Source organism: Choloepus didactylus, chromosome X, assembly GCF_015220235.1.
Source record: "Choloepus didactylus isolate mChoDid1 chromosome X, mChoDid1.pri, whole genome shotgun sequence".
NCBI classification, from domain to species: Eukaryota; Metazoa; Chordata; class Mammalia; order Pilosa; family Megalonychidae; genus Choloepus; species Choloepus didactylus.
In genome coordinates, this window is record NC_051334.1 from 158,968,167 (window position 1) to 158,985,288 (window position 17,122).

The 17,122-nt window shown below is 41.4% G+C and overlaps 1 protein-coding gene across 1 annotated transcript; it reads left to right on the forward strand.

The window, feature by feature from the left end:
• The first annotated feature begins 15,804 nt into the window (after nt 1-15,804).
• LOC119522772 (ras-related protein Rab-1A) lies at nt 15,805-17,122 on the forward strand. Its single transcript, XM_037821402.1, has one exon. It carries the CDS (start codon nt 15,888-15,890, stop codon nt 16,503-16,505), a length of 618 nt encoding a protein of 205 aa, XP_037677330.1. The 5' UTR covers nt 15,805-15,887; the 3' UTR covers nt 16,506-17,122.

Consider the following 17,122-nt stretch of genomic DNA (forward strand, 5'->3'; position numbering starts at 1 on the left):
ACTCCATTTCCAATAATCAAGATGGCATTGACAGTGCATGTCATGAGTAGGCAATGGAGATATGCAAAATAACACTGTTTGATTCTCCTGATCAAACTCATGTTTGAAGCAAGGCTCTGGGTGACAGTGTGTTTGACACCTTATCAGAGTTTTGCAGCTTTAAGAGGTATAACGATGTTGGTTGATTGATCTTAGATACACTGGATAAAGTTATGAGAAAGGGATGAGCAAAAGGCTTCAAATTTGAAACTTAAGAACTGTATGTTAGATGTAAAGGTTTCTATGTGTGCCCTGAAAGAAAATCTTATTTCCTGTGACTGCAGATTTGAGATTTCTGAAAACCAGACCCAGAGTCTCATTGTCCAAGGAGCAGATTTGCAATGTGAACTAAAACCTCAACCTCACAGGGTGTCTGCAGTTAAAGTAAAGGCATTGATTTGAAAAGAATGGGATCCTGAAACTTGGGATGAGAACATATGGATTTGCAATAATGGCAGTGAGGACAGTGGAACCCTGTATTGTCCTGAGTCTTTGCTAGATATACCTGTAATGGTCTGCCTTGAGGAAACAGCCAACACACCTGCAGTCTGCCCTGAGGAAACAGCTACCCAACCTATAGACTTCTTTGAGGAAACAGCTTCCTGACCTCCAGTCTTCCCTGAGGAGCCTGCCATCCACCTCCACCTAAAGAGATTAGCCCTTCAGTGCCTAACACCTATAATCAATGTGCTGGTTTGAATGTATTTTGTCCCCAAAAATGCCATTATCTTTGATGTAAACTTGGTGTGGGCAGATCTATCAGTGTTAATTAGAGTGTAATTCTTTGAGTGTTTCCATGGAGATGCACCCCACCCAACTGTGGGTGATGACTCTGATTGGATAATTTCCATGGAGGTGTTACCCCACCCATTCAGGGTGGGTCTAAATTAAATCACTGGAGCCATATAAATGAGCTGGCAAACAGAAGGAACTGAGTGCAGCTGAGAGTGACATTTTGAAGAGGAGCTACAGCCAAGAGGGACATTTTGAAGAATGCACAGTTGAGAGAGAAGCTGCAGATGAGAGACAGTTTGAAGATGGCTGTTGAAAGCAGACTCTTGCTCTGGAGAAGGTAAGAGAGGACAAACACTCTGAGAGCAACTGAGAGTGACATTTTGAAGAGGAGCTGTGGCCTAGATAGGAACATCCAGGGAGAAAGCCATTTTGAAACTGGAACTTGGAGCAGATGCCAGCCACATGCCTGCCCAGCTAGCAGAGGTTTTCCAGATGCCATTGGCCAACCTCCAGTGAAGGTACCCGATTATTGATGCATTACCTTGGACACTTTATGGTCTTAAGACTGTAACTGTGTAACCAAATAAATCCCCTTTTATAAAAGCCAATCCATTTCTGGTGTTTTGCAGTCTGGCAGCATTAGCAAACTAACAACTGAGAGTGGGGTATTACTGCTGCTGAGTTTGCAAATACCAAACATGTTGGAATGGATTTTTAAATGGATAAGGGGAAGATTCTGGAAGAATTGTGAGGAGCTTGATGGAAAAGGCCTAGACTGCTTTGAAGAGACTGTGGAGATATGGACTCTAAAGATTTTTGACGAGGTCTTGAGCAGAAATGATGAACGTGTTGTTGCAAACTGGAAAGAAGGCAAACCTTATTTAAAGTGGCAGAGAATTTGGAAAAAATTGAGTCCTGCTGTTGGATGGAAGGCAGAATTTGAAAGTGATGACCTGGAAGATTTAGCTGATGAGATCTCCAAGCAAAATATAGAAGGAGTATCCTGGCTTTTATTTACAGCTTATAGTAAAATGCAAGAGGACAGAGATAAGCAGAGATATGAACACTTGGTCTCAAAGAAACCAGAAATTGATGGCCTGAAAAATTCTAGGCTTCCAGGGGGTGAAACCCCAGAAGTTACAGCCCAATGTGAGGATGTAACCAAATAGGAAACCCAGCCACCATTTCAGTACAAGCCAAGATTGGAGACAGAGTTACCCAGAAAGGATTTGTGGAAAGTCCTATTGTCTGATGGCTTTGAACCCTGTCTGCTTTATGCAAAGCCAACAGAATTTTTGTGAGATCTTTATAGAGAGAGATGCTGCTAGTCTGGACTGGAGGAGACAGACAAGGAACAAATTGAAGGAAAAATTTCTTCAAAGACAGAGCCATGGAAGTTGAGGTCTGGAGACAAGAGGTCTCAGGCTGGGAGAGCAGAGTGGCCCACACTCATGGAAAGGTTGAGTTTGCCCCAGAGGTCGAGGGCAGGCCTTCTGCCTCGATGCTGAGGAAATGTTCTGCCACCCCAAGCCCCAAAAAGTGTGGAGCACATTCCCAGGGAATTGGGGAGATCCTGGCTGCCACCCCACTGTTCTGAAGGGGTTGAGCATGTGCCCTGGAGATGGAAGGGAATCCGGGTGCTGCCCCGATGTTTGAGGAGGGCGGGGCTGAGAAAATGGTCTCCCCAATGAATGGATATGTTGGAACACTCACCACAGTGTTTGGAGAGGAAAGGGCTGCTGAAAAGGCCCTTAGGAAGTCTTAGACTCCCACTCTCTCAAGCCCCAAGTATGTAACATCATTCTGTAAATGACTCTCAGACTTTGAAATATAATGGAGATTGTCCTGCAGGTTTTAGGAACTGTTTTGGTCTTGTGAACCCTGTTTTCCTTTCAGTTTCTCCTTATGACAATGGGAATGTTTATCCTATCAATGTCCCTCCTTTGTATATTGGAAGCACATAACTTTTTCTAAGTTTGCAGGTCCACAGTCGGAGGGGAATTTTGCTTTTCGACAGACCACACCTGTGACAGATTTAATGGAATCTTGTACTTAGCTATTGTTACTGAAATGATTTAAGTTTTTGTGATATTGCAATGGGATGAATGTATTCTGTATATAGAAAGATTATGTCATTTTGTGGTCCAGGGGGAGTGGAATGTGCCAGTTTGAATGTATTATGTCCCCCAAAATGCCACTATCTTTGATGTACTCTTCTGTGGGCAGGCATATCAGCGTTGATCAGATTGTAATTCTTTCAGTGTTTCTGTGGAGCTGCACCCCACCCAACTGTGGGTGATGACTCTGATTGAATAATTTCCATGGAGGTGTTACCCCACCCATTCAGGATGGGTCTAAATTAAATCACTGGAGCCATATAAATGAGCTGGCAAATGGAATGAACACACTGCAGCTGAGACTGACATTTTGAAGAGGAGTTACAGCCAAGAGGGACACTTTGAAGAATGCACAGGAGTTGAGAGAAAAGCTGCAGATGAGAGACAGTTTGAAGATGGCCATTGAAAGCAGACTCTTGCTCTGGAGAAGCTAAGAGAGGACAAATGCCCTGAGAGCAACTGAGAGTGACATTTTGAAGAGGAGCTGTGGCCTACAGAGGAACATCCAAGGAGAAAGCCATTTTGAAACCAGAACTTGGAGCAGATGCCAGCCACATGCCTTCCCAGCTAACAGAGGTTTTCTGGATGCCATTGGTCATCCTCCAGTGAAGGTACCCAATTGTTGATGCATTACCTTGGACACTTTATGGCCTTAAGACTGTAACTGTGTAACAAAATAAACCCCCTTTATGAAAGCCAATCCAGGGGGTGGGGCAAGATGGCAGAGTGGTGAGGTGTAGGTTTTAGTTACTCCTCCAGGGCAGTAGGTAGAAAGCCAGGAACTGTGTGGACTGGACCCAGAGAGCAATTTGACTTTGGGCATACTTCATACAACACTCATGAATGTGTGGAGCAGCTGAGTTCAGCAAAATCTGTAAGTTCTCATGGCCAGGGGACCCACACCCATACCTGCCAGGTTCTGTCCTGTGGGAGGAGGGGCCATCAGTGCTGGGAATGAGGAAGGAGATCTGCAGTTGTGGCTCTTACAGAAAACTCAGACTGTGGATCCAAACTCCAAACATAGATAGACTGAGACCAGACACCAGAGAATCCAGGAACAGTCAGCCTGGCGGAGAGGAGATAGAGCTAGCAAAAACAGAAAAAAATAAATAAATAAAATAAATAAAAAGAGACTTTTTGGAGTTCTGGTGAACATAGAATGGAGAAGCGCAGGGCTCAAAGAGAGTCAAGCTCATATGCAAACCCAGAGAGCGAGTTTCCTTGTCTGAAGAGCTGATTTCTACGCTTTCATGATTGTTCCTTAATGGCTCTAATCTCCTTGTCTCTTAGCATTTCAATAGCCCATTAGATCTGAAAGGAGGGCCCTTTAATTTTTATCTTTTTCTCTTTTTCTAAAACAATTACTCTAAGATGCCCATTACAGAAAGCCACAAAGACTCGCAATTTGGGCCCAGACAAGAGCAGAGCTAAGAGAGCTCTGACACACAAAGCAATACGTCCAGTGGCTGAGAAAATTCACTAAACACCACAACTTACCAAGAAAAGGGGGGTGTCCCCTTACAACCATCTTCCTGGTGGGCTGGAAACGCTCCTGCCTGACACCAGCACCACAGCCCAGAGCTGCCCCAAACAACCCAGTGTGATGGGAAGTGTTTCCAACAACATGCATACACCACAATATCAGGCATGGACAATAGCCTTTCCCACACCCTCAGCTAATTGTCCCAGAGCTGGGAAGACAGAGCTGTGCAAAAACAGGGAAACAAACATGGCCATTCAGCCATCCTTTCAGCAGACTGGGAACACCCATACACAGTCCTGTAGTCCAGAACCTCCCTTGGGGGTTGGTGCTCACCTGTGACATACCAGAGTCATCCCTCAGCAGAGGACCTAGGAGTGCATGGCTTGGAAGTGGGACCCACTCGCAAGTCACAGGGACCATACGCCAATACGAAGGACTTGTGGGTCAGCAGCAGAGACAATCTGTGGCAAGACTTAACTTAAGGATCAGACTATTGCAACAGATTTAAATCTCCAGGAACACCTGAGAGATTTGATTATTAAAGTCACTCCCCTCCCTAACTGCTCAGACACATGCCCCATATGCAGAGTGGACAACGCTAACTACACATGCAAGCTTGGTGCACCAATCAGACCCCACAAGGCTCACACAACACTCACCACAAAGACAGAGTGGGAGAGAACTGGCTTGATGGGAATAGGTGGCTCACAGATGCCACCTGCTGGTTAGCTAGAGAAAGTGCATTCCATGAAGCTGTAGATCTGACAAATAAGAGACAAGGGTTTGAAATCAGTCTACATAACCTAAAAGAACCTATCAAGTTAAGCAAATGCAAAGAGGCAAAAAGCAACAGAAAATTTTAAAGCATATGAAAAAAACAGATGATATGGATAGCCCAAGCCCAAACACCCAAATCTAAAGATCAGAGGAAACACAGTACTTGGAGCAATTAATCAAAGAACTAAAGAGGAACAATGAGACTATGGCACATGATACAAAGGACATGAAGAAGACCCTAGAAGAGCATAAAGAAGAAACTGCAAGAGTAAATAAAAAAATAGATGAACTTATGGAAATAAAAGAAACTGTTGACCAAATTTAAAAGATTCTGGATACTCATAGTTCAAGACTAGAGGAAGCTGAAAAGTGAACCAGTGACCTAGAGGATGACAGAAAGGAAAATGAAAGAACAAAAGAAAGAATGGGGAAAAAATCAAAACAATTGAAATGGACCTCAGGGATATGAAAGATAATATAAAATGTCAAAATATAGGACTCATTGGTGTTCCAGAAGGGGAAGAGAAGAGGAAAGGTCTAGGAAGAGTATTCAAAGAAATTGTTGGGGAAAACTCCCCAAATCTTCTAAACACGATAAATACAAAAATCATAAATGCCCAGGGAACTCCAATTAGACTAAAACCAAATAAACCCACTCTGAGACATATTCTGATCACACTGTAAAATACAGAAGAGAAGGAGCAAGTTCAAAAGCAGCAAGAGAAAAGCAATTCATCACATACAAAGGAAACAGCATAAGACTCAGTAGTGACTACTCAGCACCCACCATGGAAGCAAGAAGACAGTGGCATGACATGTTTAAAATTCTGAGAGAGAAAAATTCCCAACCAAGAATTCTTTATCCAGAAAAGCTCTCCTTCAAATTTGAGGGAGAGCTTAAATTTTTCACAGACAAACAAATGCTGAGAGAATTTGCTAACAAGAGACCTTCCCTACTTGAGATACTAAAGGGAGCCGTACAGACAGAGAAACAAAGAAAGGAGAGAGAGAGATGGAGAAAGGTTCAGTACTAAACAGATTCAGTATGGGTACATTAAAGGACATTAAGAGAGACAGGGAAAAAATATATCTGACAAACATAAACCAAAGGATGAGACGACTGATTCAAGAAATGCCTTCACAGTAATAACATTGAATGTGAATAGATTAAACTCCCCAATCAAAAGATATAGCCTGGGAGAATGGAATAAAAAAAATGAACCATCAATATGTTGCATACAAGAGACTCAACTTAGACACAGGGACACAAAGAAATTGAAAGTGAAAGGATGGAAAAAAATATTTCATGCAAGCCACAGCCAAAAGAATGCAGGAGTAGCACTATTAATCTCAGATAAAATAGACTTTAAATGCAAGGATTCTATGAGAGACAAAGAAGGCCACTACATACTAATAAAAGGGGCAATTCAACAAGAAGAAATAATAGCAATCATAAATGTTTATGCACCCAATCAAGATGCCACAAAATACATGAGAGAAACACTTGCAAAACTAAAGGAAGCAATTGATGTTTCCACAATAATTGTGGGAGACTTCAACACATCACTCTCTCCTATAGATAGATCACCCAGAGAGAAGACAATAAGAAAATTGAAAACCTATACAATCTGATAAATGAATTAGATTTAACAGACTATATATAGAACATTACTTCTCAAATCACCAGGAAACACTTTCTTCTCTAGTGCTCATGGAACTTTCTCCAGAATAGATCATATGCTGGGACATAAAACCAGCCTCAATAAATTTAAAAAAAACTGAAATTATTCAAAGCACATTCTCTGACCACAATGGAATACAAATGGAAGTCAATAACAATCAGAGACATAGAAAATTCACAAATACCTGAAGGTTAAACAAAACACTCCTGAACAATCAGTGGGTTAAAGAAGAAATAGCAAGAGAAATTCCTAAATATATACAGATGAATGAAAATGGGAACACAACATACCAAAACCTATGGGATGCAGCAAAAGCAGAACTGAGGGGGAAATTTATAGCACTAAACACATGCATTAAAAAGGAAGAAAGAGCCAAAATCAAAGAACTAATGGATCAACTGAAGAAGCTAGAAAATAAACAGCAAACCAATCATAAACCAAGTAAAAGAAAAGAAATAACAAGAATTAAAGCAGAAATAAATGACATAGAGAACAAAAAAAAAAAAACAATAGAATAAATAACACCAAAAGTTGGTTCTTTGAGAAGATCAACAAGATTGAGAAGCCCCTAACTAGAATGACAAAATCAAAAAGAGAGAAGACCCATAAAAAATGAATGAGAAAGGTGACATTGCTGCAGATCATGAAGAAATTTAAAAAATTATAAGAGCATACTATAAAAAACTGTATGCCAACAAACTGGATAATATAGAGGAATTGGGCAATTTCTTGGAAACATGTGAACAACCTAGACTGACCAAAGAAGGAATAGAAGACCCCAACCAACCATCACAAGCAAAGAGATCCAATCAGTCATCAAAAATCTTCCCACAGATAAATGACCAGGACCAGATGGCTTCAGAGGGGAATTCTACCAAACTTTCCAAAAAGAACTGACACCAATCTTACTTGAACTCTTTCAAAACATCAAAGAAAATGGAATACTACATAACTCATTTTATGAAGCTAACATCAATCTAATACCAAAACCTGGCAAACATGCTACAAAAATGGAAAACTACAGGCCTATCTCCATAAAGAATATAGATGCAAAAATTCTCAACAAAATACTTGCAAATCAAATCCAAAGACACATTAAAAAAATAATACACCATGACCAAATGGTGTTCCTTCCAGGCATGCAAGGATGGATCAACATGAGAAAATAATCAATGTATTACAACTCATTAACAAATCAAAAGAGAAAAATCAAGCGATCATCTCAATAGATGCTAAAAAAGCATTTGACAAAATCCAACATCCCTTTTTGATAACAACACTTCAAAAGGTAGGAATTGAAGGAAACTTCCTCAACATGATAAAGAGCATATATGGAAAACCCACAAACAGCATAGTACTCAATGGTGACAGACTGAAAGCCTTCCCTCTAAGATCAGCACAAGACAAGGATGCCCGCTATCACCACTGTTATTCAACATTGTGCTGGAAGTGCTAGCCAGAGCAATCTGGCAAGACAAAGAAATAAAAGGCATCCAAATTGGAATGGAAGAAGTAAAACTGTCATTGTTTGCAGATGACATGATCTTATATCTAGAAAACCCTGAGAAATCAACGATACACCTACTAGAGCTAATAAACAAATTTAGCAAAGTAGAGAGATACAGGATTAATGCACATAAGTCAGTAATGTTTCTATATGCTAGAAATGAATAAATTGAAGAGACACTCAAGAAAAAATACCATTTTCAATAGCTACTAAAAAATCAAGTACCTAGGAATAAACTTAACCAAAGATGTAAAAGACCTATACAAAGAAAACTACATAACTCTACTAAAAGAAATACAAGGGGACCTTAAACATGGAAAAATATTCCATGTTCATGAATAGGAAGGCTAAATGTCATTAAGATGTCAATTATACCCAAACACATCCACAGATTCAATGCAATCCCAATCAAAATTCCAACAACCTACTTTGCAGACTTGGAAAAGCTAGTTATCAAATTTATTTGGAAAGGGAAGATGCCTCGAATTGCTAAAAACACTCAAAAAAAGAAAAACGAAGTAGGAGGACTTACACTGCCTGACTTTGAAGGTTATTATAAAGCCACAGTTGTCAAAACAGCATGGTACTGGCACAAAGATACAAACATTGATCAATGGAATCAGATTGAGAATTTGGAGATAGACCCCCAGATCTATGGCTGACTGATCTTTGATGAGGCCCCCAAAGCCACTGAACTGGGACATAACAGTCTTTTCAACAAATGGGGCTGTGACAGTTGGATATCCATACCCAAAAGAAAGAAAGAGGACCCCTACCTCACAGCCTACACAAAAATTAATGCAAAGTGGATCAAAGAGCTCAATATAAAAGAAAGTACCATAAAACTCCTAGAAGATAATGTAGGGAAACATCTTTAAGACCCTGTGTTAGGCAGCCACTTCCTAGACTTTACACCCAAAGCACAAGGAAGAAAAGAAAAAAATAGATAAATGGGAACTCCTCAAGCTTAGAAGTTTCTGTATCTCAAAGGAATTTGTCAAAAAGGTGAAGGTGCAGCCAACTAAATGGGAAAAAATTTTGGAAACCATGTATCTGACAAAAGACTGATATCTTGCATATATAAAGAAATCCTACAACTCAATGACAATAGTGCAGACAGCCCAATTATAAAAAGGGCAAAAGATATGAAAAGACAGTTCTCTGACGAGGAAACACAAATGGCCAAGAAACACATGACAAAATGTTCAGCTTCACTAGCTATTAGAGAGATGCAAATTAAGATGATAATGGGATACCATCTCACACCAATTAGAATGGCTGCCATTAAACAAACAAGAAACTACAAATGCTGGAGAGGATGTGGAGAAATTGGAACTCTTATTCACTGCTGGTGGGACTGTATAATGGTTCAGCCACTCTGGAAGTGAGTCTGGCAGTTCCTTAGAAAACTAGACATAGAGTTACCCTTCGATCCAACAATTGCACTTCTTGATATATACCCAGAAGATCTGAAAGCAGTGACATGAACAGATATCTGCATGCCAATGTTCATAGCAGCATTATTCACAATTGCCAAGAGATGGAAACAACGCAGATGTCCTTCAACAGATGAGTGGATAAATACAATGTGGTATATACACATGATGAAATACTTCATGGCTGTAAGAAGGAATGATGTCATGAAACATATGACATGGATGAATTTTGAAGACATAATGCTGAGTGAAATAAGCCAGGCACAAAAAGAGAAATATTATATGCTACCACTAATGTGAACATTGAAAAATGTAACACAAAAATATAACACAAGTGGTTTATAGTGTAGAATGTAGGGGAACTAGCGAAAGAGAGCAATAAAGGAAGGGGGAATGATAACCCAATAAGAACAGATAAGCTATTGTGGGTAAATTTAATGATCTGGGAATGCCCAGGAATGACTATGATCTGTTAATTTCTGAAGGATATGGTAGGAACAAGTTCACAGAAATGTTCCTATATTAGGTTATTTTCTTAGGTTAGAGTAGGAACATGTTGGAAGTAATCTTAGGTTAGTTGCCTTTTTCTTACTCCCTTGTTATGATTTCTTTGAAATTTTTTTATTGCACATCTTTTTAATTTTTTTGATGTAGTTGATTTTTTAAAAAAAGTTAACTAAAACAATGAAAAAAATATGCAGAGCCCCTTTGAGGAGCTGGTGGAGAATGCAGGGGTGGTGGTCTTCCCCACCTCGATGGGTGCTGATCTGTTCACAGACATCAGGGACTGGTGGTTTGATGGGCTGATCCCTCGACCACAGGACTTGCCCTTGGGAAGACTGTTGCTGCAAAGAAGAGGCTAGACCTCCCTATAATTTTGCCTAAGAGCCTCCTCCTGAATGCCTCTTTGTTGCTCAGATGTGGCCCTCTCTCTCTAGCTAGGCCAAATTGGCAGGTGAAATCACTGCCCTCCCCCCTATGTGGGATCTGACACCCAGGGGAGTGAATCTCCCTGGCAACATGGAATTTGACTCCTGGGGAGGAATCTAGACCCAGCATCATGGGATGAAGAACATCTTGACCAAAAGGGGGATATGAAAGGAAATGAAATAAGCTTCAGTGGCAGAGATTCCAAAAGGAGCTGAGTGGTCACTCTGGTGGGCACTCTTATGCACAATATAGACAACCTTTTTAGGTTCTAATGAATTGGAATAGCTAGCAGTAAATACCTGAAACTATCAAACTACAACCCAGAACCCATGAAACTTGAAGATGATTGTATAAAAATGTAGCTTATGAGGGGTGACAATGTGACTGGGAAAGCCATATGGACCACACTCCCCTTTGTCTAGTTTATGGATGGATGAGTAGGAAAAGGAGCAAGAAAAAAAAGGCACCCAGTGTTCTTTTTTACTTTAATTGTTCTTTTTCACTTTAGTTTTTATTCTTATTATTTTTGTGTGTGTGGTAATGAAAATGTCAAAAATTAATTTTGGTGATGAATGAACAACTATATAATGGTACTGTAAACAATTGAATGTATGCTTTGTTTTGTATGACTGAATGGTTTGTGAATATATCTCAATAAAAATGAATTTAAAAAATTTTGAAGAAGAGCCAATCCATTTCTGGTGTTTTGCATTCTGGGAGCATTAGCAAACTAGAACAACCACCTCCCCTGAGGAAACAATCCTCACTCCTCTGTCCGGAGAGATTAATTCTTTTTCATGAGATGAAACTGCAAGGTAATGTCCTAAGGTAAATGGCTTGAGGGATACTTCTAATTTTTTTCATGACCAATACCAACCACCAGTCTTTGGTTCAAGACCTATAACTAAAGTCCCAACAGGCCCTGAAGGGTGAGGTACAAAGTGTGACTCATGACAAAGTACACTATACTCCAAAAGAACTGCATGAGTTTTCCAATTTATATAGGCAGAAATCAGGGGAATATGTGTGGAAATGGATATTGAGGTTATGGGATAATGGTGGAAGGAATATAAAGTTGGATCAGGCTGAGTTTATTGATATGGGCCCACTAAGCAGAGACTCTGCATTCAGTGTTGTAGCTCAAGGTGTCAGAAAGGGCATTAACAGTTTGTTTGGGTGGTTAGCTGAAACATGGATCAAAAGGTGGCTGACATTATCTGAGGTCAAAAGGCCAGAACTACCCTTGTATAATGTAGAGGAGGGGATTCAAAGGCTTAGACTGATAGGAATGTTAGAGTGGATTTATCATGGAAGATTTGTCACACACCTCTTGAATGTCCAGAGAACACACCTCTTACAAGGACTGTGAGGAATAAATTTGTGAGACTAGCTCCATCATACCTGAAGAACTCTCTAGTAGCCCTTCTCTGTAGGTCAGATACTACTGTGGGAACTGCTGCCACTGAGCAGGATTCCTTTAACATGAGGCAGATAATCAGATCCCAAGTTGGCAGAAGCCACATGGCAGCAATTAATCACCAAAGACAAGGTGAACATAGCTACCATAATGGAAAATAGGCTCAAACCAGCAGTCAAAATAGTCTGACACACAGAGACTTATGACATTGTCTAGTAGATCACGGAGTAGCTAGCAGTAAAATAGATGGGCAGTCTACTAAATTCTTGTTTGATCTGTATAAGCAGAATTCTAGGTCAAGTGAGTAAAAGTCGACCTTGAATTACAAAAACAGAGACTAAGGGCCCCTTAATCAATTCCCTGACTTGAAACAGTTTACACACCCAGAGCCCCTTGAATAAGGGGAAGGCTGGGTACCCTTGGTGAAGGACACTGTTAGACTGCCAAAAATTTATACTGTTAATCTTCCTCCCAGCCTTCCCCAGGTGGACCTATGGCCTTTTACCAGGGTAACTGCATTGGAGAAAAGGAAATGATCAGATATTTAGGTATTATTAGACACTGGTTCAGAAATGACATTAATTCCAGGAGACCCAAAACATCACTCTGGTCCACCAGTCAGAGTTGGAGCTTATGGAGGTCAGGTGATCAATAGAGGTTTAGCTCAGGTCCATCTCACAGTGGGTCCAGTGGGTCTCTGGACCAATTCTGTGGTTATTTTCCCAGTTCTGGAATGCATAATTGGAATAAACATATGGAGAAACTGGCAGAATCCTCACATTAGTTCCCTGACTCATGGAGTGAGGGCTATTATGGTAGGAAATGCCAAGTGGAAGCCACTTGAACTGCCCCTGTCTAGCAAAATAGTAAACCAGAAACAATACCACATTCCTGGAGGGATTGCAGAGATTAATGCCACTCTTAAGGACTTGAAGGATGCAGGGTTGGTGATTATCATGACATCCTCATTCAACTCTCCTATTTGGCCCATGCAGAAAATGGTTGGGTCTTGGAGGAGGACAGTGGATTGTCCTAAGCTTAACCAGGTGGTGACTCCAATTTCAGCTGCTGTTCCAGATGTGGTATCATTGCTTAAGCAAATCGACACATCCTCTGGTACCTGGTATGCAGCTATTGAGCTGGCAAATGCTTTTTTCTCAATAGCTGTTAGTAAGGACCACCAGAAACAGTTTGCATTCAGCTGGCAATGCCAGCAGTATACAGTCACTGAGCTACTGCAGTGGCATACCAACTTTCCCTTCCCATGTCATAATATTGTCTGCAGGGACCTTGATTGTTTGTCCCTCCCACAAGACATCACACTGGTCCATTATGCTGATGATATCACATTGATTGGACCTAGGGAGCAATAAGTAGCAGCTACTCTAGAATTCTTGGTAAGGTATTTGCATGGCAGAGGATGGGAGATAAATCCAACAAAAATACAGGGGCCTTCCACCTCAGTAAAATTTCTAGGTGCCCAGTGGAATGGGGCATGTTGTATCTGGCCCCTCCTATGACCAAAAAAGTAGCACAATGCCTAGTTGGCCTCTTTGGATTTTGGAGACAACATTTTCCTCATTTGGGTGTGCTAATCTAGCTCATTTACCAAGTGACCAGAAAATCTTCTAGTTTTGAGTGGGGACCAGAACAAGAAGAGGCTCTGCAACAGGTCCAGGCTGCAGTGCAAGCTGCTCTGCCCCTTGGACAATATGATCCAGCTGATCCAATGGTGCTGGAAGTATCAGTGGCAAATAGAGATGCAGTTTGTAGCCTTTGGCAGGCTCCTATGGGGGAATCACAATGCCAGCCCTTAGGATTTTGGAGTAAAGCCTTACCATCCTCTGCAGATAACTACTCTCCAATTGAGAAACAATTGTAGGTCTGCTATTGGGCCCTAGTAGAGACAGAACACTTAACCATGGTCCACCAAGTTACCATGAGACCTGAGTTACCTATCATGAGCTGGGTGTTGTCTGACCTGCCAAGCCATGAAGTTGGGCATGGACAACAGCACTCCATCATAAAATGAAAATGGTATATACAGGATAGAACTCAAGTGGGTTCTGAAGGCACAAATAAGTTACATGAGGAAGTGGCCCAAATGCCCATGGCCCCAATTCCTTCCACCTTACTTTCACTTTCCCAGCCCACAGCTATGGCATCTTGGGGAGTTCCTCACAATCAGTTGACTGAGGAAGAGAAAACTCAGGCCTGTTTTACAAATGATTCTGCATGATATGCAGGCACCACCCAAAAGTGTACAGCTGCAGCACTGCATCCCCTTTCTGGGATGTCCCTGAAGGACAGTTGTGAGGGGAAATCCTCCAAGTGGGCAGAACTTTGAGCAGTGCACCTGGTTGTTCATTTTGCTTGGAAGAACTGGCCAGAGGTGCATTTGTATACTGATTCCTGGGCTGTTGCTAATGGTTTGGCTGGATGGTCAGGGACTTGGAAGGAACATGATTGGAAAATTGGTGACAAAGAACTCTGGGGAAGAGGTATGTGGATAGACTTTCTGAGTGGGTGAAAAAAAGCACGAAGATATTTGTGTCCCATGTGTAGGCTCACCAGAGGGGGACTTGAGCAGAGGAAGATTTTAATAATCAAGTAAATAAGATGATCCATTTGGTGGATACCAATCAGTCTCTTTCCCCAGCTACTCCTGTCATTGCCCAATGGGCTCATGAACAAAACGGTCATGGTGGAAGGGATAGAAGTTATGCATGGGCTCAGCCACATGGACTTCCACTTAGCAAGGCTGACCTGGCCACAGCCACTGCTGAGTGCCCAATCTGCCAGCAGCAGAGACCCACACTCAGTCCCTGTTACGACCCCATCCCCTGAGGTTATCAGCCTACTAACTGGTGGCAGGTTGATTTCATTGGACCACATCCATCATGGAAAGGGAAGAGATTTGTTCTCACTGGAGTAGACATGATCTGGATATGAGTTTGACTTCCCTGCATGCAATGCTTCTGCCAAAACTACCATCCACGGACTTACAGAATGCCTTATCCACCACCAAGATATTCCACACAGCATTGCTTCTGATGAAGGAACCCACTTCATACCAAATGAAGTGAGAGAATGGGAACATGCTCATGGAATTCTCTGGTCTTACCAAGTTCCCCATCATCCAGAGGTAGCTGGCTTGATAGAACAGTGTAATAGCCTGTTGAAGACTCAATTATGACACCAACTAGGTGGCAATACCTTGCAGGGCTGAGGCAGTGTTCTCCAGGAGGCTGTGTATGCTCTGAGTCAGCATCCACTCTCTGTGACTGTTTCGACCATAGCCAGGAGAATCAAGGGTTGGAAACAGGAGTGACACTACTCACTATCACTCCTAGTGATCCACTAGGAAAATATTTGCTTCCTGTGCCTGAAGCCTTAAGCTCTGCTGGTCTACAAGTTTTAGTTCCAAAAGGAGTACTCCCACCAAGGAGACACAACAATTATTCCATTGAACTGGCCACTTTGGGCTTGTCATGCCTCTGAATCAACAGGCAAGGAAGGGGATTACTGTACTGGCTGGGGTGATTAATCCTGATTACCAAGGGGAAATAGCACTGCAGCTACACAATGGAGGTAAAGAAGAGTTTTCCTGGAATACAGGAGATCCCCTAGAGTGTCTCTTAGTACTATCAGGACCTGTGATTAAATTCAATGTAACCTTTCCTTCGATAACCCGTGGCGCGGAGAGTCAGGGCGGCGGCTGCGGCAGCAAGGGCGGCGGTGGCGGCGGCAGCAGCTGCAGTGACATGTCCAGCATGAATCCCGAATATGATTATTTATTCAAGTTACTTCTGATTGGCGACTCTGGGGTTGGAAAGTCTTGCCTCCTGCTTAGGTTTGCAGATGATACATACACAGAAAGCTACATCAGCACAATTGGTGTGGATTTCAAAATAAGAACTATAGAGTTAGATGGGAAAACAATCAAGCTTCAAATATGGGACACAGCAGGCCAAGAAAGATTTCGAACAATCACCTCCAGTTATTACAGAGGAGCCCACGGCATCATAGTTGTGTATGATGTGACAGATCAGGAGTCCTTCAATAATGTTAAACAGTGGCTGCAGGAAATAGACCGTTATGCCAGTGAAAACGTCAACAAGTTGTTGGTAGGGAACAAATGTGATTTGACCACAAAGAAAGTAGTAGACTACACAACAGCAAAGGAATTTGCTGATTCCCTTGGAATTCCATTTTTGGAAACCAGTGCTAAGAATGCAACAAATGTAGAACAGTCTTTCATGACGATGGCAGCTGAGATTAAAAAGCGAATGGGCCCTGGAGCAACAGCTGGTGGTGCAGAGAAGTCCAATGTTAAAATTCAGAGCACTCCAGTCAAGCAGTCAGGTGGAGGTTGCTGCTAAAATTTGCCTCCGTCCATTTCTCACAGCAATGAATTTGCAATCTGAACCCAAGTGAAAAAACAAAATTGCCTGAATTGTACTGTATGTAGCTGCACTACAACAGATTCTTACCGTCTCCACAAAGGTCAGAGATTGTAAATGGTCAATACTGACTTTTTTTTTATTCCCTTGACTCAAGACAGCTAACTTCATTTTCAGAACTGTTTTAAACCTTTGTGTGCTGGTTTATAAAATAATGTGTGTAATCCTTGTTGCTTTCCTGATACCAGACTGTTCCCCGTGGTTGGTTAGAATATATTTTGTTCTGATGTTTATATTGGCATGTTTAGCTGTCAGGTTTAGTCTTCTGAAGATGAAGTTCAGCCATTTTGTATCAAACAGCACAACTAGTGTCTGTCACTTTCCATGCATAAAGTTTAGTGAGATGTTATATGTAAGATCTGATTTGCTAGTTCTTCCTTGTAGAGTTATAAATGGAAAGAGTACACTATCTGATTAATAGTTTCTTCATACTCTGCATATAATTTGTGGCTGCAGAATATTGTAATTTGTTGCACACTATGTAACAAAACAACTGAAGATATGTTTAATAAATATTGTACTTATTGGAAGTAATA